At 39.9% G+C, this 25,782-nt stretch overlaps 1 protein-coding gene across 3 annotated transcripts; it reads right to left on the reverse strand.

Annotated features, from left to right (window-relative positions):
- Positions 1-6,288: 6,288 nt before the first annotated feature.
- Positions 6,289-24,396, reverse strand: Tiprl (TOR signaling pathway regulator). Of its 3 annotated transcripts, none has more exons than XM_005398209.2 (7): positions 24,181-24,396; positions 18,496-18,675; positions 17,533-17,632; positions 14,847-14,978; positions 11,365-11,460; positions 9,037-9,099; positions 6,289-8,072 (listed from the first exon to the last, which is right to left on the reverse strand). In XM_005398209.2, the coding sequence occupies exons 1-7, from the start codon at positions 24,282-24,284 to the stop codon at positions 7,929-7,931; spliced, it is 819 nt and encodes a 272-aa protein (XP_005398266.1). In that variant the 5' UTR covers positions 24,285-24,396; the 3' UTR covers positions 6,289-7,928. The 3 variants fall into 3 exon arrangements, with proteins under 3 accessions (XP_005398266.1, XP_005398270.1, XP_005398267.1); XM_005398213.2 differs by lacking the exon at positions 24,181-24,396 and adding an exon at positions 23,893-24,155; XM_005398210.2 differs by lacking the exon at positions 24,181-24,396 and adding an exon at positions 23,485-23,579.
- Between the last annotated feature and the right edge of the window lie 1,386 nt (positions 24,397-25,782).

The following is a 25,782-nucleotide window of genomic DNA, read 5'->3' on the forward strand; positions in this document are numbered from 1 at the left end:
GTCTCTGTCCACCTCCATAAATATGCCTATCTTTCATACTGTGAGGATTTTGCCCGCTTTTTCCTTTTACTAAGCTCTTTCCACTCCAAACGTATCAAGTGACGGTATTATCTTCATCCTTTAAATTTCAGTTTAAATAACATGTCCTAAAGAATAGTTCCCAGACATTCTTTTTTAAATTCTTCTTCAAATACCTTTTCCGTGTCTAACCTTTATTGAAGTATAATAATAAATAAAGAAATTCACCCTTTTCAGGTATACATGTCAGTGAGTTCTAGCAAACATGTATAGTCATAAACACAATTAAAATGGTTAGATAAAAATGTGCTCTTCCTTTTATTATGTAGCTCCATTTTCTGATTTACAGTTTTTACTCATTCTGAGAACTTATTTCTACATACTTTCATATGGTACATCTATTGGCAATAAACTCCCTCAACTCTTGCTTTTCCAAGTCTGTATTTCTCTTCACTTTTGAAGGATAATGTAGAAAAAGTACAGAATTCTACGTTGGTAGTAGTTTTTTCTCAACATTATCTCATTCCTCTCTTTGCATGGTTTCTGAATAGGTAAATTCAATCCTTACCTTGTTTTGGGTTGGTTTTCGTTTTTTTGTTTTGTTTTGTTTTGTACCAGGAATTGAACTCAGGACCTTGCACTTGCCAGGCCAGCACTTGTGCCGCTGAGCTATATCCCCGGACTCAAGTTTTTGGGTTTTTTTTTGTTTTGTTTTTTGTTTTTTTTAGACAAGCTCTACATAGTTCAGGCTAACCTCAAACTCCCAGCAATCCTTCTGCCTCAGCCTCCTGAGTGCTGGAATTACAGGCGTGCACCACTACCTCCAGCTCTTCAATCCTTATCTTTGTAGGTAGGTAAGTGTCTTAGTTACTTTTCTTGTTGGTTGCAGAAACAAAATACCCAACACCCAAATTTAAGGGTAGGTTTATTTCAGCACACAGTTTGTAGAGGTTTCAGTTCATACTCGGGTCAGTCCAAGGCAGGGTGGCAAGGCAGGAAGGAATGACAGAGGAGAAACAGGTCATGGCAAAGCCGGGCACACAGTAAGGAGCAACCAGCAAAATAGCAATGCAGCAGCTGCAGCAACCAAGCCTGCCTTTATATTTCATACAGGCTACCTGCCTTTGGGAGGTGCCATTCACACCCAGGGTGGAACACCCTTAATCCCTGCATCATACACTCTAGATCCAGCCACCTCTAAAAAGCCCCACCTATGACTGCATGAGGCATGGGGGAGGGGCAACTAGGTACAAACCATAACAGCAAGGTGAGATATTTTTTTCCTCAGACTTTTTTAAAGATTTGTTCTCATTAGTATTTCAAGTATTCCTTCTCTTCCATTTTTTTTTTTTTTCCTCTTGGTATTCTCATTGTGCTTGTGATATTTTTTGCAGCTGTCCCACTATTCTTGGATGCTCTGAGGGGGGCATTGTTGTTGTTTGTTTTGCTTTTCCACTTCGGAGTTTTGTGCTGAGACGTCTTCAAGTTCAGAGACTGTTTTCTCAGCCACATAGGTTTCTGCTTGTGGGTTCCTCTTTCATTAAGCTGTGATTCTCTATACTCACCTGACTGCCTCTCCAGTTTTGGGGAAGCAGTTTGCCCTTATGGCCTCACCTCTCTGACAAATCAAGAAAAGTAGATTTTTCAGTTTGTCTAGATTTTTACTTATTTTTAGGGTAGAGTGATGACTTCTAAGATCTATACATTTGCTAGACCCTTATTCCACTGTTTTCTTGCTTGTATAGTTTCTGTCAAGAAGTATGCTGTAATTATGTTTCTTTCCTTGTATGTAATGATTAGCTGACTGATTTTTGTTCTGTCAAGCTATTTACTCTTATCTTTGATTTCAACTGTTTGTGATGTAGGATTTGTGGAATTGTAGAATCTATGGTTGTTTTTCACTGACTAGGAGATTCTTGGCCATTCATTATCTCATTCAGTATTTCTTACCCCTTCTTCTATCTCTACCTCCTTTTGAGACTCCATATGGTAGATTAACTAAAGGTCAACTTGTAACACCCAGCTGAACTGCATCAGCATGGTTCTGGCTATAGAAGGCCCACCTGAGGAGTGTTGACAACTGCATAAAAAGAGAACTGGAGGGGAAGATGGTGCACTGTTGATCCTCCCAGAGACACTTGTCACACTGGTGTTCCTTATCGGAACTCAGCTGTTCTCATCATAAGAGCTCGGGTCCTGACTGTCACTGAGGATGGCTGCAGTTCTTCTGGGGGGAGCTCTAGTCCTTACCTCGAGCCTCACTTCCTGGCTTTGGGCCTTCCCCGTGCAGATCCTTGATACAGACTTGCATGAGACACTGTTGTAGACTCTAGACCTCCAGCTGGACTTGTCGGGGACACTGCCATGGGGCCCAGGCCCTCAGCTAGATTCTTTGGGTCTCTAGTGTGTGGACGATTTCCCACACTCTTTTGCATTTGACTCATCGGGTGACTATTATTAAACAATCTTATAAACTGTGTGTTCTGCACTAAATCTTTTCTCTTGTACAACACTCCAATTGATACAGATTATTTGATCTTTGCTCCACAGTTCTTGTATGCACAGTACTGTTTCCCTACCATTACTTTCTTCTTCTTTGTGTCTTAATTTAGATAATCACTAGTGACCTCTCAAGCTCACTGATTATTCCTTCAGCTATATCAAATTTTATGAAGAAATTCTCTATCTCTGATGTTGCAGGTTTTCCCCTCTAATACTTCCATTTGACTCTTACCCATTCCACTGCTGGAGTTCCCCACTATAAATCCCCACTACACATGTATATTATCTTAAAGTTTGTTTCAACATGTGTCACCTCTGAATTGGGTCTTTTATTGAATAACAAACATTATGTGTCTAACAGAAGGAATGAGGTAGGTAAATAGTTTTTATACTTGGAAATGTATCTCCTGCCAGACCATTACTTTGGGGATTGTCAGTGCATATAAGTTTTGATTACAGTGTGATTGTTGCTGTCTTCATTCAGCACACTACAGGCTTCGCGTTCACTCAGATGCTAGCTGCTGTCACCTTGTGCTTAAAGTCTACCTGAGTCGCAGTACAATTCTTGACTCCCACACTCAATTTGCAGAGATACTCAAGGTTGACACCAGCAAGAAGGTACACATTTACATTCCTGCTGCCTTCTCAACAGACCAGTGTTCACTGGTACTTGTGACCACTAGGCTCGTGGGAACAGGAAGTTTTTCTCTATTGACCTTAGCTAACCTCAGCCTTGGGGAGGCTTTGTGTCTGGCTTTCAAGAGTATGACTTTCTCAATATTCGTGCTCCATTTTCCCAATAGTGGCCAAACTACCTTTAAATCCATTGTTGGTCTAGTGTGAGAATTTCATGCCCAACATGTGGGCTCCTGGGCCTCAACTGTTAGTCCTTCTGTTATGTCCGGTGGGTCTGGGGTCTAAGGGTCCCCAGACTCATCCTGGCCAGGTTTGTCTCTCTGATGTAGACAGAGGACGAGTCATAGAAGACCAGTGCAAAGTGAAGTAGTTTTATTCTAAGTTTTGCAAGAAGCAGTGAAGAGCCATGGGGGCGGGGGGCACCCAGAGCTGGGTCACTGACAAATTTGGGGTTGTGGGCCTATTTATGGGGTAGGGGGTCATGTCTCTAGCCCCTCTAAGAGTCACTACTTGGTTACTGGACTTGTTGCTAGGGTGCTAGATTTGGTGGGCTAATATGAGAATTTTGAGGGGAGAAGTAACTTAGAGGTTCATGTGGGACAGTGTAGCCACACAAAAGCGGGTCTCAAAACCACAGGCTGTCAGCTCAACTGCTTGCTGAATGCTGAGGTCCTCTCCTTTCTACTTCTTAAAGGGGCAGTTCCCTAATCTAAACCTACCTAAGAACCCAACTGTCCCTACACCTGCTCCAAGGTCAGACAATTTTTGCCTGTGTTCCTTCTCTAGTAGCAGGAATGATTCTTTGCCTGTCCTGAAGGCAGAGCATTTCCTACCCTCCTCACAGGCAGATGGTTTTGTCAATAATTTTCCCCCAGATGCAATAGATTTTTGCTTTGGGGTGTTATGGTTTGTTGCTCCTCTCCACAGCATCCTAAGGTTTTTGTATCTTTCAAAAGGAGGGCCTGGGCAGGGCATGGTGAAACATGCTTGTAATCCCAGCACTCAGGAGGCTGAGGCAGGAGGATCTTTGTAAGTTCCAGATCAGCCTGGGCTACAAAGTAAGCTCAAGGCCAGCCTGAACTGCATAGCGAGACCGTCTCAAAAAGACACACACACACACACACACACACACACACACACACACACACACACACGGAGGGCCTATGGGGAGTTGGGGAGGTTCATCCTTAACTCCAATCACCTCCTATCACTGTGCAACTGTGGTGGGGCAGAGGATGAAAGATTACTTGGAGTAAAGTTCAGTTTAAATTCCAAAAGCAAGGGACTGCTTTATGAGACTCATCAGCACAAGAAAGACTCAGGAAAACAGCACCAATCTGAGAAACTCCTGGCTTTCTATTTGTAACCCAAAGGCATGAGAACAAAGGTGCAGAGGAAAAATATCTGTGCAAATTTTGGTCAGAGAAAGGGAAAAGAACAAGATGCTTTGCTAGGCGGGCTTATCCAGGAATGAGGAACACAGTGACTGGAGCAAAGATCTCTAAAAGTACCTTTGTTTCTAACTGCCCTGCGGATCTGCTCTGATCTTGAACCGTGCCTCCTAGGAGCCCTGTGCTGTCGCTCCAGGGGTCCCTTCACCTTTGCACACACTTCAGCCACTCCTCCTAAGTCTTCCAGATAATCCAAAAAAGATACCCTAGCTCACCCATAAAGATTTGTTAAAGCTGGGCATGGTTGCACACACCATAATCCCAGCACTTTGGAAGGCTGAGGCAAGACTGCAAGTTTAAATCCAGCCAGGGCAATTCAGCGACTTGGCAAGACCTTGTCTCAAACCCCAAAATAACAAAAGGATTGGACTGTAGCTCAGTGCCAAGGTCCTCAGTTCAAGACCCCGTACAAAAAAAGAAAAAAAAAAAAAATTGTATAGTGGCCATCTGCTTAAGATGAAACAGTTTGTATGTCCTATCTCTCTTGACAGATTTAGCACTCTCTGGGATCTGATTTTTTTTTTTTACTCTGTATTCTCAATTTGATTTGCCCAAGAAAGTTGAAGTTTTGTAGATTATACAATTTTTCTCCCTTGTCAAATTGGTAGTCCCTTGAAGCTTTCTACATTTTCTTTACAACTCTGATGACTAAAGTTGATTTTCTGTTATTCTCTTAAATTAGTATTATTTCCATCATTGCCTCTATTAAAGTTGGCAACTATTTTTGTCTCTTCCACTAGATATTAATGTCATGAAAACCTACAAAGTAGTTCCTTAGTATTCCTGGGGGAGGCTGGGAATATAGTTCAGTGGCACAAGCGCCTATCTAGTATTCATGGGGGATTCGGTCCAGGACATCCACAAATACCAAAAGTCCCTCTATAAAATGGCATAGTATTAGCATATTGTGTACACACGATGTCCTATGCACTTTAAATCATCTTTAGATTATTTATAGTACCTAATACAATCTAAATGCTATGTCAATAGTTGTTAAACTGTATTGTTCAGGAAATAATGACAAGGAAAAAAGTCTAATATTCCATATAGACATAAATTTTGAAAACTTTTGATCCATTGCTGGTTGAACCCACGTATGTGTAAGCCATGGGAGGGTCAACTGTATGTATTCATTATTTCAACTCCCTAGGCAGTGGTTCATGAACTTAATTCTTTCCAAGATTTTGGCTGTAAACCTAACTGGATGAGAGCTAAATTAAATTTCCCCATAAGGTCAACATTAAACCTAATCACTGAATTTGATTCCATTCTTGTCCAGTCTGTTTTGCAACCCAAAATGTGAAATTAAGTTTATGAACCAAGGTACCACTGTACATAGCACCATACTGGACACATAATACTCAAAACTAAATGAGATGACACATATGGAAGGTATTCCTACCTTCAAAATCAGAAAACATTAACCCAAATAAGAGGAAATAATGGCTAATTAAAACAGCCACAAAAATATTAGGGAACAGAAAGAGCATAGTGACAAGGGCTCTAAGGTAAATTAGAGGATTACATTACGAACTGTCTGTTGGGTTTTCATGTACAATCTGTATGGAGAATTTATCTACAGTGTTGGCTGAATTCAAAACATAAAGAACAAATGATTAAAATATACACCAAACCATTCTTCAATTAAGCGCTAAGAAAAGTTGAAATAAATAGCCAAATATAGATCGGTAATTTTTTTAATTTTTCTCTTACAAAAAGACAACTGGAACAAATAAATATAAAATGGTACATATGTCATACTTATCAATGGCCAAATACACATTTTGTTGGTAGTCCCCACAGAATAAACTAATGGAACCTTCAGAAGCATACTCATCCAACCTACCTCCTACCATCTTTAAAAAAAAAGTCAACTCTTAATTCTCCACAATTTTTAACAATGAATTCTCAAGTACTGTAAGACTACTTAGGTTATCAAGACATCTAAATCAATAAATTTTAAAAAAATATGTATTCTCTCTCTCATAATATGACATTACCTAGAAACTCCAACTAATGAATATTCTTACAACTTTTCAGGTCTTATAATTTGCATGAGGTCTAGTCTGTTTAAATCTGCATGGTAAATAAAACAGAAAGCTGAATAGTATGCATATCCTCACACAGTCCCAAGAAAAACCATTAAATATATTTAATACACACTGAACAACAAATCCCGATTTCCTCTACCTTGGAGGTAATGCAAAAGACAGACAAATACAAAAACTATTTGTGACCAAATTTAGTTAGTAAGATATATCTTGCCTATTTGGCTCTCTCATATACCAAAGTTGGAGCAAGGATGAATATCCAAATGTATTTTTTCACTAAAATTTATCTTCAAGCTAATACCTAAAAAGCTTTGCTGTTACTTTCAATTAAATGTTCTTTTTTAATAGTTTTTCCATCATTGCAAGCCAAATAAAAGCATTTTTTTTCTTTCTGCTCTTTAAAAAATTATTTTTAAAAATCTACTTCAAGTAATCTCTTAGTTGGTACTTACATAATTTTCCACTTTATAAAGAATATCCAGAACGGCAGAAAAGAATATAAAATCTTTAAACGGTCATCTTAGAATAACTAAGATTTGAAATTTTCTTTTGTATGTTTTATGTGCTTCCCAGGCCAGTCTGAAGAACACCTACAGATGGAGGAGAGCTCTGATATCAGATAAACCATGCTCATAAGCTCCTGTGTACACAAGGGCTTGAATTTTCCAAAACACTAGGTTTTTCTGGTTCTACATCTGAACCTTTCTTTATATTTCAAAGCTAATTTGAAGTTAGAAGGTAAATTACATTCTTAAAATTTTGTGGGTATCATTAAACTATGGGATCAACTTTCTAGGCGATAAGTCAAAGCTCTCCAGAAATGTGCCTATATGTCACAAAGCCCAAAGCGAAGAGCCAGGGCATCAACATGCATGATTGGGAGTCCTATGAAAGTCACAAGGCATTGGAATTCAATGATTTAAATTAAACTCTTCCCAGTAAGAGACAGTGTTTCACGATGGATGCAGATTCTGTTTGCTGTCCATGAGACGTACACACATCACTGCTGCTACAGACCCACTTGGTGATAATTTAGAAGTACAAATTTAACTCCAGAAAATACAAAGGTGGAGTATGAATTTGAAGATACACAATATAAATAGGAGTTAAGTGGAACCTGCCTGCAACAATCTTTTATTTTTAATTCCTTAAAGGGTACAGAAAATCTGCACACAAACAAAGCAATTAATTTGCATAATAAAAAATACTCCCCTACAAATAGCCAGGGGGTCCAGTCAGATTCCATAGTGAATGTATGTTGTATCACATTCTACTCCACAGGTATGCTTTCTTGTGAATCTGCTGGGTTAGGATCGGCTTTTTCTGGAAATACTAGCTTCTCACAAACTGCCTCCTTTATTGGTAAATACTGCGATATTTCATTAGGTTCCGTGAAGAGGGAAGGTGGAACATGCTAGAAAATGAATAAATTATATTATTAGCATATACTCAGTTATTGCAGTGACACTTTTTGAAAATGTTTTGGTTTAAGCCTTTATAAAACACACCCATTTCAAAATCATGCAACATATGCAAATCAGGAGCATCATTATGTGCACCTAAAAATAAGAGGTATTTCCTATCACTGAATGTTTACAGCCAGGGAGATAGCTCAGCAGCACAGTGCCTGCCTGGCAAGCCCAAGGTCCTGAGTTTGATTCCTGGCACCAAAAAATACATAAATAAATGAATGTGTTTTAAAGATAATGAAGTTATATAATTTATAATGCTCCCATAAAGTTAAGAATTTAATGCATCTTAATTCAATCCTTGTTTCTTGTTGCTGTGGTAACTTGAAAGCATTAGTCTTTATTTAAAGAGCAGTAGTCTATGATGGAAACTGAGCAACTTTTCTGACCCAAGTACACACACTCTATGCGTAGGCAGAAATACATACTAAGGGTGAAAAAGAACACCAACTCTGTACAAAGGTAATGCTTTTTAAGCAACTCACTAGAAAATCCCAAGTAAATAGGAAGCGCTACCAAAATAAACACGTCATGATACAGAGCTATCGTATTTTGGGAAGGAAAAAAAGGAGACTGTATACAAAAAAAATTGAGCAGGGGTGTTTAGTGGGAAGAGTATCCAGTGGGTGTCACCACCATTGTAACTCTGGTTAAGTCATACCTCTGGACCAGAGCTTTTCCAGAATAAACCACGGATATCAGACCGAATGATAGCTAATACTAATAACTCAAACATGTTCTTGTATTTGAAGCAAGCTCAGAAAAGGTATGCTCCAATAGGATTTCTCCTATACAGCCATATGAACAAATGGATTTATGATGTAAATTTAGTTGAACTGAGTTAAATGATGTAAGTTTAGTTAAAATGAGCATTACAATTCAAGTTCTACAAACTGAAATTTAACTTACCGTTAAATTAGCAATTTTGCTTTCTCGTGAAGTATATTCTCGTAACATATAGTTCTTGTCAGCCTATATTTAAAAATTTAAAAGTTGTAATAAATTTACTAACATTGATTTATAAAATCTCTTCTATTAAACACACTGTCTACATTTTGGAACAGGTAGCATCAAGTCTGACAAACTATCTCATTCTACACTGAAATAACGCCTTTAAGTCTCACCAAAACTTCTGAAGTATGACTTCTAATCCTTATAAATCATACTAATGCCAGATATGAATATGTAAATAGATTAAGAAAAGGTTTTGGGGCTGGGGATTTAGCTCAACAAGCGCAAGGTCGTGAGTTCGGTTCCTGGTACCGGAGAAAAACCAAAAAAAAAAAAAAAAAAAAAAAAGAAAAGGTTTTGCTTTGAAAGAACATGAGTATAAGTAAGATATGCAAAAGATTTAATATTATGTACTTCAAATTTGAAGATAAATCATTTCCTTAAGCAATATTACCACTTACCTACATAAAGTAACAGGTTACTTTTATATTGCAAAGAAAAACTGCTTTAAAATTTTTATTCTCTCCCATTTCTACAAAACTCTTGCTAAGTTCCTTATTTAAAATCATCTCTTCTATATTCACTTTTTCTCATTTAAGGTTTTTAAAGTTAGGTTGAAGAGCAGCAATTTGCTATAATTTTGTTTTTCGTGAAACACTTCAATAAAAAAAAAAAACCAAAAAATTATACTCCTTTAAGGTGTCAATCTTTTGTATCAGTAAAATGAAATTATCGCTCATTGTGAATCAAATAATACTGAAGTATAAAGGAGAGATAAATCAGTAATCACAGCTCTTATGGATAATATCCATTCATGATTTCTAATTGTACAATTTCTTTTATATTAGAAATCTCTACATAAAATCTTATAAAGGTGGATTCATACTCACCTTTTGAAATTCAACATTTAGACATCTTTCCAAATTAAATATAATTCTCAGCCATAAATTGTAGTGGCTATAGATTTTTCTACTATATGGACACAAAGTAAACTATTTAAAGGGCATTAAGCTCATTCTTTCCTTCCCTTTTGCTACTGCAAGCAACACTGTTGTGAATGTTCATGTACATACAACTGTGAGCCTTGGCCTGATTAATATTTGTAAATTATTGTACAGAAGAATTAGGATAAATTCCCAAAACCCAGTATGACTAAGTTAAAACAGTATTTTTAGGATCCAGATTTCACTCTTTCTGGGGAAGAAAAATGCAATACTTTGCCTCCACATTTAAAAAGGAAAGAGCCAGCCATGCTGGCACGTGTATGTAATTCCAGCACTCAAGAGGCTGAGGCAGGAGAATAGCTCACAGCCTGAGATACACAGTGAGCTCAAACCCAGCCTAAACTACACAGTGAGACCCTGTCCTGAAACCACACACACAACAGTCCGGAGTGACCATTAAAGTTAAAGGAGAAAAAAATTCCAGAATGAGTAACTTGGGAAAATACCAAACCAATCCCATCCTTCTGTGTTCAAATGCCAGTTTTGCCACCAACTGTGTAACTGGGTAAACAACTTCAACTATTCTCTAGTTACTTCAGTTAAAGAACACATAATTAACAGGATGGATTTCACAAAGGTATCATAGAGGTAATCATTACTATGACTACTGGTAGTGTCATTAACTCCTCACTCCACGTGATCACAAATCTAAAGTTAAAAATTAATTCAGAATAGGCTGTTATGAAGCTACTGGAGGAATTTCTATACTCAATTTAACCCTCCCCCAACACTTCCTTAAAAAGAATAAAGCTTCATGTTGTAACAGTTACTCTGGATGGAACACAGAGCTTTCAAACTTTAGAGTAGCTGTCAAAATAACTATGTAACACACTTCAAGGCCATGTGATTGGTATTTCTAACATCAGGCACTATGTAACAATATGTTCTATAAACAAAGGTAAGAATGCAGGGACAGTTTTGTTAAACATATTAAGTATGTACAAAACAATGTTTTAAAGCATCACCTCCAATCCTCCCCACACCAACAATGCATTTTTCAGCTACCAGAACTTTTGCAAAAGATGATGTTATGTTTTGACAACAGTGTGCAGTCAACAGTGAATCTTGGGGCTGGGGATTTAGCTCAGTGGCACAGTGTCTGCCTGGCAAGCCTGCGGTCCTGAGTTCAACTCCCGGCACCAAAAAAACAAAATGAAACAGTGAATCTCAAAGTTTATAGATTGCCATATAAAACATTTAATTTCAAACTTTCAGAATGACAGTGAAACTACATAAACAGGCCCATTATCAGTTAAGATACTCATTAAATGAAAATAGGTACCTCATGGTAAACCCTTGTGTCGTTCATTCTGATAAGCACTCCATCAATTCTCAAGAAAAACCGCAACAGCAGAAAAAAGCTAGAAGGCATTACTCTCTGTGGAAAAAAAAGTATATTCATATTTTTCACAGAAATTAAACATTTTATTACATTGCTAAAAGAAAAAAAAATTTTCTTTCAGACAGGGTTTCATTATGTAGTTCAGGCTGGCCTTGAACTCATGGCAGTCCTCCTGCTTCAGCCTCCTGAGTGCTGAAATTATACGTGTCCACCACCACACCCTACTTGAGAAAAAAAAATTTTTTTGTCTTTTTGAGACAGAGTCTCGCTATGTAGTTCAGGCTGGCCTTGAGCTCACTTTGTAGCCCAGGCTGGTCTCAAACTCACAATGATCCTCCTGCCTCAGCCTCTCAAGTGTTAGGATTACAGGCTTGGGCCACCATGCCTGGCTGAGAAAAATTATTTTTTAAAAAGCTATTAGAAGAGGGCTATGTCAGCAATGCAGATGCTCTCTGACTTACAATGAGGTTACTGTTCCTATAAACCCATCACAAGTTGAAAATATCTGAGTCACAAGTGCATTTAATATACCTAACCTCTTATTATGGATTATATCTAGATGTTCCCCCCCAAAGCCTCATATGCTTTATAGGGGGGCTTTTCGGAGGTGGCTGGATCTAGGGTGTATGAATATGGATTATGGGTATGTGATAACTGCATTAGTCCAATCACTGGATCAGCATAGTTCTGGGTGTGGCTGAATGGATTTACTAAAGACAAAAGACCCAACCTTGGTATAAGTGGCACCAATCAATAGGTTTGTAACCTGGATGGAACATAAAGGAAAAGGGGGAAGGCAGGCTCGCTGCTTTCTGCCTGTCTCCCATAGACTGTTCCTCTACTATGCCCCTCTGCCATGCTACTCTCCCATGCACCAGCCAACTATGAACTGAAACCCCTACAAACTGTGAGCTGAAATAAACCTTTCCTCCTTTAACTTGAGGTGTTACATATTTTATCCCAGCAGCAAGAAAGTAACTAAGACACTTGCTGACCATCACCACAGCTTAGCAACAAAGCATACCACAGAGCGTCAGTGGTTTGCCCACATGATCCAGTCTGACCAGCCATGGCTCACTGCCCAGCATTGTGAATACCCTACCATACACTGTTAAGGCTGGGAAAAGATCGAATTCAAAGTATAGTTTCTACTGAGTGCACATCACTTTCATAACACTACAAAGCCAAAAAATCCTAATTCATTAAGTCGGGGACCATATACATATGAAAATCTCTGACCTAGAGATTCTTTGTCCTAGCTCCAACCAGTCTTGAAACCTTGCAAACTACTTAGCATAATGTAGCATCTTAGTATTTTCCCAACAGAAATTTTCCCCCAGATCAAAAGAAACTGAGATATAAAACTCTTAAAGAGTATCTAAATTATCTGAAAATTCCAATGTTCATTTTAAAAACTGGTAATACTAGTAGTAAATATCAATACCAGTAAAACTAAAATTAAACAACCTAGTTCATTATTGCTACTCACTTTTATTCACTTTACACAAAATAAAGGCAAGAGACCTTAAACAGAATGCTCTTGTTCAATGTAACAAATTATGTAGTATTTCATATGCCAAAGACTGGTATATTAGGATGTTCATAACACATTCTTAACATCTTTCATCTGTGGCATGTCAACAAATTCCTATGCTTTCCAAATGAATTACTGTAGAGAGCTTAACCATTTCTTAAATATTTGTCCACTAAGTACCAAGTCCTAACTATAACAGGGCTTTTTGCCTTATATACAAGAAAAGATAAAATCCAAATAGTTACCAACCAGGGAAACAGTCAAACAGAAAGAAGTACCTAAAGCTGCTGAAGAAAGTCAAAGATATTTGATGTTCACCATGAAAAGAATAGGATGGAAAGGAAAACTCCAGAAAGAAGAAAACATACAGAAAAAGTCAGTCAGACACATTCAGAGAACTGTCAGTTTTCCACAGAGACACAAGATTCCACTAATGAAAAAGTAACAGGGCAAGCCAGTAACATTAGTGGATTACTGTATGGAGAATCGCCAGCCACAGGCCATGCTCTTCCCTGCCTTAGGACTTTCACATCCTTGCTCCCTTACCTGGAATATTCTCCTGGCCTTTGTCTACTTGTCTTTCAGATCTCAGTATAAATGTCACTTCCCACAAAGGGGGGTCTTTTTTTTACTATACTATGCCATAGTAGATTCCTCCTATCATTCTCTCGTTCTACTCCATTACAAATGAACACAAGTGTAACCATATTCATTTATGTGTTCCTGTGCTCAGTGCCCACTTCTCTACTGGACAGTGAGAACACCTGCTTTGGACATGACACATCCCTGCTGCCTAGTAAGCAGCAGGTGCTCATTAATGATTTGCCAATGAAACAGGAGGCTGGAAGCTATCTTTGCTGGACAGAAGGTACTGAGCGAAACTCCATTCTGATGGAGCTATCAGCAACAGGTTTTTAAAAAGCAAGGTTTGCCATGAAAAAGGCTGGAGAAAAAACCTGATTGTGATAAGCTGATGAATCACAACAAATCAGGAAGTACATCATTACCTGACACTTATCACAGAGTGCTATCTAAAATTTACGAGAAAGAGAAAATCAAACATCTCTTCAAATTTGAAAGTTAGTTATTAACAGTTACACTGGGCACAACCCAGGCAAGTTAAAGAATCACTTAGCATGGCCTGGTGGGTAGACTAAGAGTTAGGACACCAGAGATTAGTGGCCATTTCACCACAACTCACTTGGATATTTGAGGGTAGCAGGTCTCCCATGGAGAAGGTTTGAAAATGTGTATGGGTATTTTTTTGTTGTCGCAATGACAAGCAACCAATACTCAGCTGCAAAGCAGTCAGGCAAGTATGGTAAAAAGATGCTCTGCTAAACTAAGCTTATATTAAGACTTAAAAGTGAATTTTACAATAGGTATCTGCTATGATTGATACCTTGTGTCAACATGGGGAGTCTAGAGGTTTGGCTAAGTGACTCAGCAGGAAGCCAAGGTGCTTACTTTGTATACATCCTGAGCCTGTGGAAGAGGAGAGCATGGAGTTTATGTGAGAGCTACACATCCCCTGGGTGGGGGTAGCCTGTTTACAATGTAAGGGAGGGCCACTCCTCCCTTTTGCTGTTGTTGTTTTTGCTGTGTTCTGCCCCCATGCATGTTTGTCCTCTGCCTGGGAGCCAGCCAAGTATGGACTGAAACCTCCACAAACTGTAAGCTAAATAAACTTTTCCTTCCTAATTTTGGGCATCAGGTATTTTATCCCAGCAATGAGAGAAAAGTAACCAAGTCAGTATCCAGTAAGATGTATTCTAGACCCAACTGAAACTGTACATAATAACATGGTGAGATTCAAGTGAGTCTTACTTTACGCACAACAGTAAGAATGGAAAAAGATGTTAATTTAAACAAAAATCACAATACTCACAATTTTCACACTCAAGCTTGAAACTCCATGATCATGAAGTTCATCCTCAAAGAGGAGAACTTCTTCAAAAAATTTAATCTGCTCTCTGGCTTTCAATTTCTCTGTATCTATATGATCTGTTGTAGGTATAACCTGAAAAAAAAATTAAAAACAGGGACACATTTTTTTAAAATTTAAGGAACTACAGTCACAAGAAAGTGGTTTTCCTTATCAGGCTTTTCTGCATAGCCAGTACAAACGGTTATCACTGTGTGGTATCTACTAACATCACAGGTCAGAATGTGCCTAGACTCTGAAAAACTGAACACACTATACAAGCCTTGCATTACAGCTTCTTAATAAAGAGTCAAAGCCAGATATGATGGCCCGTACTTACAGTCCCAGCATTTGGGAGGCTGAGACAGGAGGATCGCTGTGAGTTCAAGGCCAGGCATGAATATATAATAAGTTCAAGCTCAGCCTGAACTACATAGCAAGATCCTGTCTCAAAAAAAAGTCAAAATTCCTCATCTTTTATACAAGTCAAATTAAAATCAAGTGTTCTTCACTCACTATGACAAAATTAATCAACTAAAAATGGGCCTGATGAACAACTACCTTAGAAGGTAAAACCAGCTTGGGGCTTTTAAGGGGCTGGGGATTTAGCTCAGCGGCACAGCACCTGCCTAGCAAGCACAAGGTCGTGAGTTGAATTCCCAGTACCAGAAAAAAAAAAAGAAAAAAAAACAACTAAAGTACACTTTTAAGTATTCACTGGGAGCTTAAAAATATTTTTTCTGTTAGAATGTTACATATCTTAGACTCCCAAACTAATTCAAAACCTACAAACAGAAGAAAGTGCTTTAAGTAACGAGATAAATAGGAACTTTTACAGGAATTCTGAGGATAACGCCTGTCATGCAAAGGGCTTGGGCCATGCTGGCAATGCTTTTCAATAGGTTATTTTGTAGTCCACAGACACACACACAGTAATCCAACAAGAGCACCGATAATCCCAAGGCAGAGCAGAGTCTTTCCAATAATAGCGCCAAAGCTCGACTTGTGATACATTTCTTTTTGGTTTTTGTTGTTGTTGTTGTTTCTGGTCTTTTTGAGACAGGGTCTTGCTATACCGTTCAGGCTGGCCTTGAGCTCACTTTGTAGTCCAGGCTGGTCTCAAACTCACAACAATCCTCCTGCGTCAGCCTCCAGAGTGCTGGGATTACAGGCGTGTACCACCATGCCCGGCAAAGCTTTGGGTTTTTTTTTTTGTGACACATTTTCCATGACCTCCAATTCACCCTAAAATATTCAGCTTTTCTATTCTTTGACATGGTTTATCATAAACACAAAAACGACTGTCAAACTGTAGGTATCCAGTAAACAATGGCTACTATTTTGCTTTACTAAATAGCCACAATTAGATCATTCGATTCAGGGACAGGATTATGAGATGGAGAGTAACTGAGACAAATGGACAAGAATTAGAAGAAAATGAAAGATGTTCCAATATGAGACCTACTGACAACTTCACTTTCCTATGTTTTTATGTATTGTTTAAGTGAGATGCAATGTTATACTAGTATAGAGCTTTTGAATTTATAGAGAACTTTCCCAGGAATTATTTCTTAGCAAAGCGGCATGGTAAGGGGAGTGGAATGGGAAAAAAAGAAGAAACAAGCTATACCATGTACAGGTACAAATTCCCTATGATGAATGTTATCACTATGTATATTTAAAATGTACCAATAAAATAAAAAGAAAAAAAAACCAAAATGGCATGGTAGGTATTTCTGTTAACCCAATTTACTGACTTGGATTAAGGTTGCCTAAACTTACACCAGGATCATATATAGGGCAGGTAAGACACACACTGAAATTGTCCAATCAAAAGTTCTATTTGAAAGCTGGGCGTGGTGGCGCATGCCTGAAATCCCAGCACTCGGGAGGCTGAAGCAGGAGGATCATTGTGAGTTCGAGACCAGCCTGAGCTACAAAGTGAACTCAAGGCCAGCCTGAACTGCATAGCAAGACCCTGTCTCAAAAAAGACAAAAAAAGACAAAAAAAAAAAAAAAAAGTTCTATTTGCACATATACTTGCTCACATGTAAAATTTGAAACTACTAGCTAGCAGGTTCCATGCAAAGCATCTCATAATTACACCAAAATACGTTTCACTGGTCATGACAATGTTGACACTACAGCAGTCTGCCATTCCACCAAACATACTTGGGGGCTGGTGGTGGGAGGTGGTTTATACTGAAGATTGAACCCAGGGTGCTTGTAGGGAGCTACATCGCCAGCCCAGCCCCTTTAACATTTTCTTTCATTTTGAGACAGGATCTCACTAAGTCACTAAGTTGCCCAGCCTGGCTCGAACATGCAATACCCTGCTTCAGCCTCCCAGAATGCTACGATTACAGACAGGTATGTGCTACCACACCCTGCCCAACCACACTTTTAAAAATAATGTTCCAAGCGGGGTGTAGTGGTACATGCCTATTGTCCCAGCTACCTGTAAGGCTGAGGCAGGAAGATCCCTTGAGCTCAGGAGTAATATCTCACCTCAAAAATCAGTCAATAGCATTATGTTCTGAAGCCTGCTACAATGGAAAATAAGTGGTCAAAAAATAACCTATTACTAGAAACTTTAAGCTGAGATCATCCAAGACAATTAATGACTTATAACACAAAAAGTAAGGTTTACCTTTAATTTAAGAGAGTCTCCAAGTAATGTTCCTTTATAATCTGTTGTATAGGTCCAATCATATGGTTTAACAACCTCTTTAGAGTGCTCACCCTCCGTCCTCAAATACCAAAATAAGAAGGATCAGATTTAGTGAGGCAGAATACAGATTATCTGCATTCTAGCACATGAAATTACATTCTACAAATTATATGAAGTATTGTACTACATATATATACATACTTGTCCTAACTCACTAGCACAAGATCTTACAGTTTTTAGTGTATTTATTATTTAACTTATGTGTTGACCTAACCATTATAATAATCTTTCCAAGTAGTCTGTCCACTGCCTGAGGACATGATTTAAAGGTTTATAAATAAATACATAAATACATAAATAAATTTACAATTCTTCACATCTTCTAAGGTACCTAGTAAACAGTAGGCAGAAAGTAAAATGCTGACCTGATTATCGAAAAATGCACTTTTTCTTAATTGTAATGCTCCAAAAATATTCAATGCAAATCACAAGTAACTAGTTTTTCAATAACAACAGGAACACCAGCCAGGCGTCATGGTGCACGCCTATAATCCCAGCACTCTGGAGGTTGAGGCAGGAGGATCGTTGCAAGTTCGAGGATGGCCTGAGCTACAAAGTGAGTTCAAGACCAGCCTGAACAGCATAGCAAGACCCTGTCTCAAAAAGACAAAATAATAACAATAATAATAAAAAGAAATAAAACCAGGAGCACTAAATGTATCGCTTCTTGACTAAGAAACTAAAGCTTTGAAAAAGTAAATTGCACATGGCTCAATTTAACTTAGCATTCAAGTAGCAAAATTATTACTCTCCATTTTGTGAGAAAAATGAACTAGAATAGTCCAACTACTGTATAAAGTTTAATAATAACATGAACCCTTCACTCTTCTAAAACACAAATTAATTCTTTTTTGTTTAACACATAATTGCCTCAGTTTTCACCTGCTTTCTTGCCACTCTTCAGCACAAGCTACTTTAAGCATTCCTTGGTAGTTGTTTACACATTTTAATGCATCTGTAGCATTGAACTCGATCCCAAAGCCATAACCATGCTGGATTCTTAAAACGTTGTCTCCAAACATCATTTCCGGGAGAGATGGCATATGTAATTCATCCGCTAACCTGCATATAACCAAAAGTCAGGTGAGATTATTTTGTATCAGTGTTCACATTTTTTTCTTTTTCATTCCAATATAATTCTTACATTACTGAATGGGTTAATAATATGATTTAATAAATCTATAGTTGTAAAATCTATTAGATGCTTTTATCATCTATTCTTTCATATTTTTATGGCACTCCACTAGGTAGTATACTAGGTAAAACAAAAGCAAATACACAAATATGTAATATAATATCAGCTAGTGTAAATCATATATAGAAAACAAAGCAAGGTAATTGGATAGGGAACTTCAGGAAGATCGAGATCACTTCGGAAATTTGAGCCTCAAAACTCTGTGTGAGCTGAGAATGGCTCTGAGGGTTTAAGTGGCTAACTCGCGACTGCACAAGCAGTAAGTGGTTAACAGCCGGCATTTTCCCACTGTGCCAGGCTTCTCCATGTATACTGCAGCGTCATGTGGGCAGCACCATTACAGAAGACAGATATATGAGCTATACTAAAAATATCAAGATTATAAATTAGTAATCCATACATCTATTTTGCTGGCCTGAACACTCATTTCTTCCTGTTTGTTTTTTGGAACACTAGACAGTAAGAACTGAGATTTCCAATCTGGATTTCTGATTTGTAAAAAAAGCTGGCCCTGCACTGCCACACAGTACCAATGGGCTGCAGATGAGCAGAAGTTCTTTCCAGTTCACCAGTCCCTTTGGCACTCTAGAAGGCTAAATTTACTCTTTGCTCAAAGGTATTTTGGTTTTTGGTGCTGGGATTGAACCCCAGGCACTCAAGCATGCTAAGCACACACACACTACCACTGAGCTACACTTAAGGCCCCTGCAAAGTCTTCCAAGAAGCAGCTAGCTACTTCTGAAAAAAAGTAGCTGTATGTGTAAGTTACCAAGCTTTGTGATCTCATCACCTTGGTTACAACCTGCACTTCCAATTCCAACGTGAAAGTGTGAAAGCTTTTGGTTATAGCCAAAAGCAATTACCTATAGGCTGGCTGGAACTCTTGAATCAGCCTAATAATGATCAATTAAGTCATTCTGATTCTCTGAGAAATGTGAGTGTCAGTCAAAGCACAGGCCAAAAGACACAGCAAAAGCCATGAGGCAGAGACAAGGGAAGAGAGAAGCCGTTAAATAACAGCAAGGAAAGCTGAGGGAGCAAAGCCAAGCATGGGAAATAACAGTAAGCAGCTGAACAGACTTCTGTAGTTGATGGGGGTCACAAAAACTGCCCCAGTTTCTGAGATTATTCCTATATTTGATTATTTCTTTATGCAGTATTCTCACTACTTTAGGCAACCTAGGTCTCCATTTCTTGCAACTTGAGAACAACACAGCAGTTCCATGCAGTATATTTTCCAGTTACCTTATGTACCAAACTTATTTTAATGACTTTTGAAACTTTCAAAATGTTTTATAGACTTTTCTGTGTTGTCTTAAAGGGATATAACACTACTAACCACCATTCACCAATATTCACAAAAAGGAAACAATACACATACAGTTGAATAATGTTTTGGTTACTATACAGTTACTTGTTTTCCCAGCTTCTGCTGAACCAGTAACACAAATACTGCAAGTCAACAACTTAAATTATAAAAGTTTTTTCACTCATTTATGTCACCAGCTCTTAAACTGTTCAACAACCCTAACCATCTGATTAGGTTTCCCTGAGCCAAGTCTCACTCCACAAATGATGACTTCTTCAACTTTTTGTAAAGGACTAGCTCACAAGAAGAATCTTAAGTATCTACTGAACTAAGTCTTGCTTGGATCACTGAAACACACCAGGATTTTTCTACTTTTCTCATCTAGGTAGTTAGCAATGATAAAATTTGTTCTTTCAGGAATTGTGCAAATAAACTGCTGCATCTACATGATATGGCTGCTTTTAAATTACCCAGTTTATACCACTGGCTTGTCTGTGTCCTTAAGCAGAAAACATAAAATGTTGTTTTACCGTTTCCTGATATCAACACATGCAACAACCATGTAGGACAGTGACCCCAAATTCAACTGAGGACATGCATCTCTAGCTGCTCCGGACATAGACGCACCTTCAGCCCTTTTCATTTGGTTTTAACACATTATAGCTACAAAGCCAAACTAATATACTTCTTAAAATCACATGAGTAAAACAGAACATGAAAAATAAACATAAAGGCAAAGAGACTATAGGGAACTTTTTTCTGCCTTGTATCTTCAATACGGTTATAAGCATAAAGTGCAATGAGTTTAAATATGCTCTGAGTGAAGGTGTAAGGAATGCTTCAAAAAAAGTGCAGGATTTTAGTCTGACTGCCCTATGGCAACTAAATTTAGTATATTAGCCTTTCTTTTTTAAAGTCTTTTGAATTTCTGAACAGCTAAGTAGCTACAAATACTAGGTAAGGCAAAATAACAACATGTTAAGCATGGTGGCCCACACCTGTAGTCCCAGCACTCGGGAGGCTGGGACAGGAGGATTGCTGTGAGGTCAAGGCCAGCTTGAACTACACAGTGAGAGCTTGTCTCAAAAAAAAATAATAAAAAAAAATACCATGTTAAAGAATAGATTATCAAGTCAACAATGAGTCCATGCATGTATCGGGTCCCCAATTATACTCTTTCCAATTGCCTTAAACCTATTTCCAATTAAGACACACTGAACAGGTCTCATATGTGCATCTAAAGCAAATAACCAAAAATTGCATAACCAAACTTTTAAAATGTAGGTTTTAGCCAGGCATGGTGGTGCATGCGTATAATCCCAGCACTTGGGAGGCTGAGGAAGGAGGATCATTGCGAGTTTGAGACCCGCCTGGGCTAGAAAGTGAGTTCAAGGCCAGCCTGAACTGCAGAGCCAGACCTGTCTGAAAAAGACAAAAAAAAGAAAAAAAGTAGGTTTTAGATGGAAATATCTATCTCATTCTTAGATTATCTAAAGCTCTGTAACTTTAAAAGTCAAAGATGGTATCTATTTGAAAAAAAAAAAAAGATGGTTTTATTTTCATCATGACTGCCTTGGAGATGACTGACTGCACTGGAGTCCTGTGATTCCAGTGAACTTTTTGTTCTTACATGACAACTATATTAATAGCTATGAAGAGGCCAGGCATGGAGATGCACAGTGAGACTGTCTCAAAAAGATAAAAAAAAAAAAAAGCTATAAAGAAAAGCATGCAATTAAAGATCCTGTCATTTTACAAAAAACTATGCCAGTAAAATTCTCAGCTAGGCGTTAGGGATTTAGCTCAGCAGCACAGCGTCTGCCTGGCAAGCGCGAGGTTATGAATTCGATTCCCAATGGTTGGGGGGGATGACCGGAAAAAAAAAAAATGCATACTATTTAATCTGGGCATGGTGGTGCACGCCTGTAATCCCAGCACTCGGGAGGCTGAGGCAGGAGGATCATTGCGAGTTCGAGACCAGCCTGGGCTACAAAGTGAGCTCAAGGCCAGCTTGAACTGCAGAGCGAGACCCTGTTTCAAAAAAATAAAAAACAAAAACAAAAACAAAAATTCTCAGCTTGTGACCAGTTTCAAGGGTGGTGATGCAAAGAGGCAAATGCACCCGACACTGGCAAGGGACACCAGCACCTGCTCACAGGGCTTTCCTTTTTTTTTGGCTTTTTGAGACAGGGTCTGAATTTTCCTAATATTTTGCTTTAAATGTTGCTTTAAATATTCTATATTTAGAGTATCTTAAACACTGTCCTCAATTATATATATATATATATATATATATATATGTTGTAAGAAGACAAAATATGCAAATAGTAACTCAATCTGGGATATGTGAAGTGAAATTTTTTCCTTTTCTGAATTTTCCTAATATTTTTCAACGAGAACAAAATGCAAGTGCTCCTTAGGGTGAGGTCACCTCATGACCTTTCCTCCCCGATGACTTCTTAAATGATCTTAATTCACTTCCAAGACTCCAGATGCTGATAACTCACAAACCTAAACTCAGAGACCTCATTTTTTTTTTAAAGACAGGGTCTTGCCATGTAGTTCAGGCTGGTTTTGAACTTACTATGTAGCCCAGGCTGGCTTACAATGTGAGAAGACTCTCCTGCCTCAGCCTCTCCCATCTAGGATTACAGATGTGCACAACCATGCCTGCATTTTTTTTTCGAGTGACAAGGTAAATATATCAACCTCATCCTAAACATCTCCACTTTACAACCGACAAGACCTCAAATGTCTACAAGCTAAACTTATTTATCTATCCACCATCTGGCTGCAATCTCCCCCTTCTCCTGGGCTTTTCACCTGGTTCAATGGCAATGCTACACTGGCAACAGCCCCAGCTAGACATCTGGCCATCAGTATAGACTCTTCCTTTTTCTTTCTCCTGTCAGTGGGCAGGGCCCGAGGATATAGCTCAGGGGCACAGCGCCTGTCTGCTAAGTGCAAGGTTTCGACACCCGGTTCGATTCTTGGCCATCAAGCCAAGAGACTTAACCTTCTAAAGTCTCTCCTACCCTCTTTCCCTGACTAATTAGTCTCCTTCCCCGCCCTATGGCCCTTCAACCCATCCTCCACATCACCCATCCTCCGCGCCCCCAAAAAAACCAGAAACGTGAATAATGTAGTTTTACTGAATAAAATCACACCTGGGTGGTTGTTAAATAAATTTGGGTCTTTTTTTTTGAGACAGGGTCTCGCTCTGCAGTTCAGGCTGGCCTTGAGCTCACTTTGTAGCCCAGGCTGATCTCGAACTCGCAACGATCCTCCTGCCTCAGCCTCCCGAGTGCTGGGTGGATTACAGGGATGCCCCACTACGACCGGCTAACAAAATTTAAAACTCTTTAACCTGGCATAAAAATTCCCTCCGTATCTCGATTTTCCTGGGGCCATTCTTCATTTCTCACCTGCTCACGCCCCAATCACACGGACACACCTCTTCACACACGTCACAGTCACAGTTCGCTCTCACAGTGCCTGACCACCCTCGAACTCCACCCCACCCCACTCCAGGCACCCAACAGCAGTCGGGGCTCAGGGCGCTGGCTCAGGGCGTCACAGCCACCGCCCACCGCGCTTCATCCAGGTTGAGCGCAGCCACCCCAAATCCCGCATGCTCTAGCACCTAGATGGTCTCGGATCACCCCTGCTGCACTCGTCCTCAGCGCTTTAAACAGTTATCCACCCTGCAAGAGAATGGGCTCTCTGCCAGCACCAGGAAATCTCGGCTTTCCTTGCTGTTCCGTTGCTTAAGTACCTGCCATTGCACCTGATAGGCTAAAATCATCGTTAACCCCACAAACGGGTCACAGCCACTCAGGAATGTGGCGCAGGCGAGGGCAGGAAAAAGAGGCGTGGAAGCCACCACAACACTCGAAGCCAGGAGAGGGTCAGCCAGCACCCGGTGCACCCGGCCGCGCCTCGGGAGGCGGGGACACGGCCATCCACCCAGCTGTCAATCAAACGTCCCGACCCACGGGGACCGACCCACGGGGGCCGGAGAGGCGACAGCCCGCCCGCGCCCCGCACGGCCCCGGAGCCTCACTTCTCCACATCCGCTGACTTCATGATGTGGGTCTTGGCCGCCGTCAGCTTCCAGGGCCCGAAGGAGAAGTTCTGGTGGCTGCTCTGGAAGCCGTGAATCATCATGGCCGAGATGCGCGCGAGGGGCGCGCAAGCTGCGCGCGAGGGGCGGCGGCGGCGGCGGCGGTGGCAGAGAGCACCGGTCCCGGAGCCTCGCTGCGGCCCCGCCCCCTCTCCTTCCGAGCCGTTACCATGCCCCGCCCCGTGCCCGCAACCCGGACACTGCCCTGCTTTCCGCCGTCTTCCCCGCCCCCTCGCTTTTGCTTCCGGGGCGAGTTGCTACGCTACGTGACCCACGAGATACGTTACGACGCACCGGAAATGGGAAAAGAGAAGGCACTGGGGGCGGGGCTTCGATGGTGAGGGGTGTGGACAGGGGCAAGAGGCCCAGGTCAACCCTGGGTGACGTCATCCCGGAAGAGCTGAAGGCATGGGTCTCCGGAATTGGGAAAGCAACGCCCACATGTAAGATATGTCACCCTTGCTTGCGGACTTCCAAAACTGTGTAGTTTCCACGTGTGCTCTTGAATCGTACTAGAGAGATGTCCAGCGTTTTTCCACTAAGACCAAAAACCAGCACAGTAATTTCTAGGAGCTGAGGGTTCCAGCAGCAACACGAGTTATAAGTGGCCATCTAGCTACTATTAACTGACACAGACTACTATCAAAAGTTTCATCCTTCCCCATGACGAATGTAATTATGTATGGCAAACATGTACTAATAAAATTTAAAAATTTTAAATTGTTTTCATCCTTAAAAGCTGGGCACGGTGGCAGTCACCTTAAGCACAAAAACACGAACCCTAAAAGTATATTAATCGAGTTTCTTTTGGTTGAAAATGAGAGAAACCCTCTTCAAAATGGCTTTAGCAAAGGAGTCTTCTTTTTTTTGAAAAAAAAAAAAAAAAAGGAGACTAGGCATTTGGAGTTACCGCAGGACACGTGAGGAGAAAGTGAATTAGGCCTCAGGAAGGAAAGACCCAGGGACTGGAAACTCTGAGCTGGCTGGCCCGACAGTCTGACTCCCTCCACAGCACCTAGTCTCTCTCTCCCTCTCTCCTCTTGGGTCCGTGTGTCTGCTTTCTTCTCCTCTCTTCATAGAGTAATCTCTCTACTTTTCTTGCTGTGTAGTCCCCACAGCTTCCTAGGAGACATCTAGATAGCTACCTCTTGGCTCACATTTCAAATTCCCAGCAGAGAGTCTGATTGGGTCAGGTTGAGTCAGGTGTTCATCATGGCCCAGTCAACTGTGACTAGACTGGCTTTGCTGGTACAAGTCCACGGGTTTGGACACAATTGTTCTCCGAGAGGCATATACTCCCACCCCCAATGTTGTGGGCTTAATGCTAATTAGGGGAAGATGGAAGGGTTTTATTATGGTACAGCTACTGACATATAGACATGTGACCACACAGAAGTGGGGAACAGGCAGAATCCTTGGCCCTTACCTGCAACTCAATAAAAGCATAATTTGTATTTTCTTTTGGCACAGTCCGGAATTTAAAAGCTGTTTTTGCTATGAACTGTGACTTCAAATAGATGCCCAATAGGTAACTAAAAGCAG

This window comes from Chinchilla lanigera, unplaced genomic scaffold, assembly GCF_000276665.1.
Source record: "Chinchilla lanigera isolate Chin_1 unplaced genomic scaffold, ChiLan1.0 scaffold00061, whole genome shotgun sequence".
NCBI classification, from domain to species: Eukaryota; Metazoa; Chordata; class Mammalia; order Rodentia; family Chinchillidae; genus Chinchilla; species Chinchilla lanigera.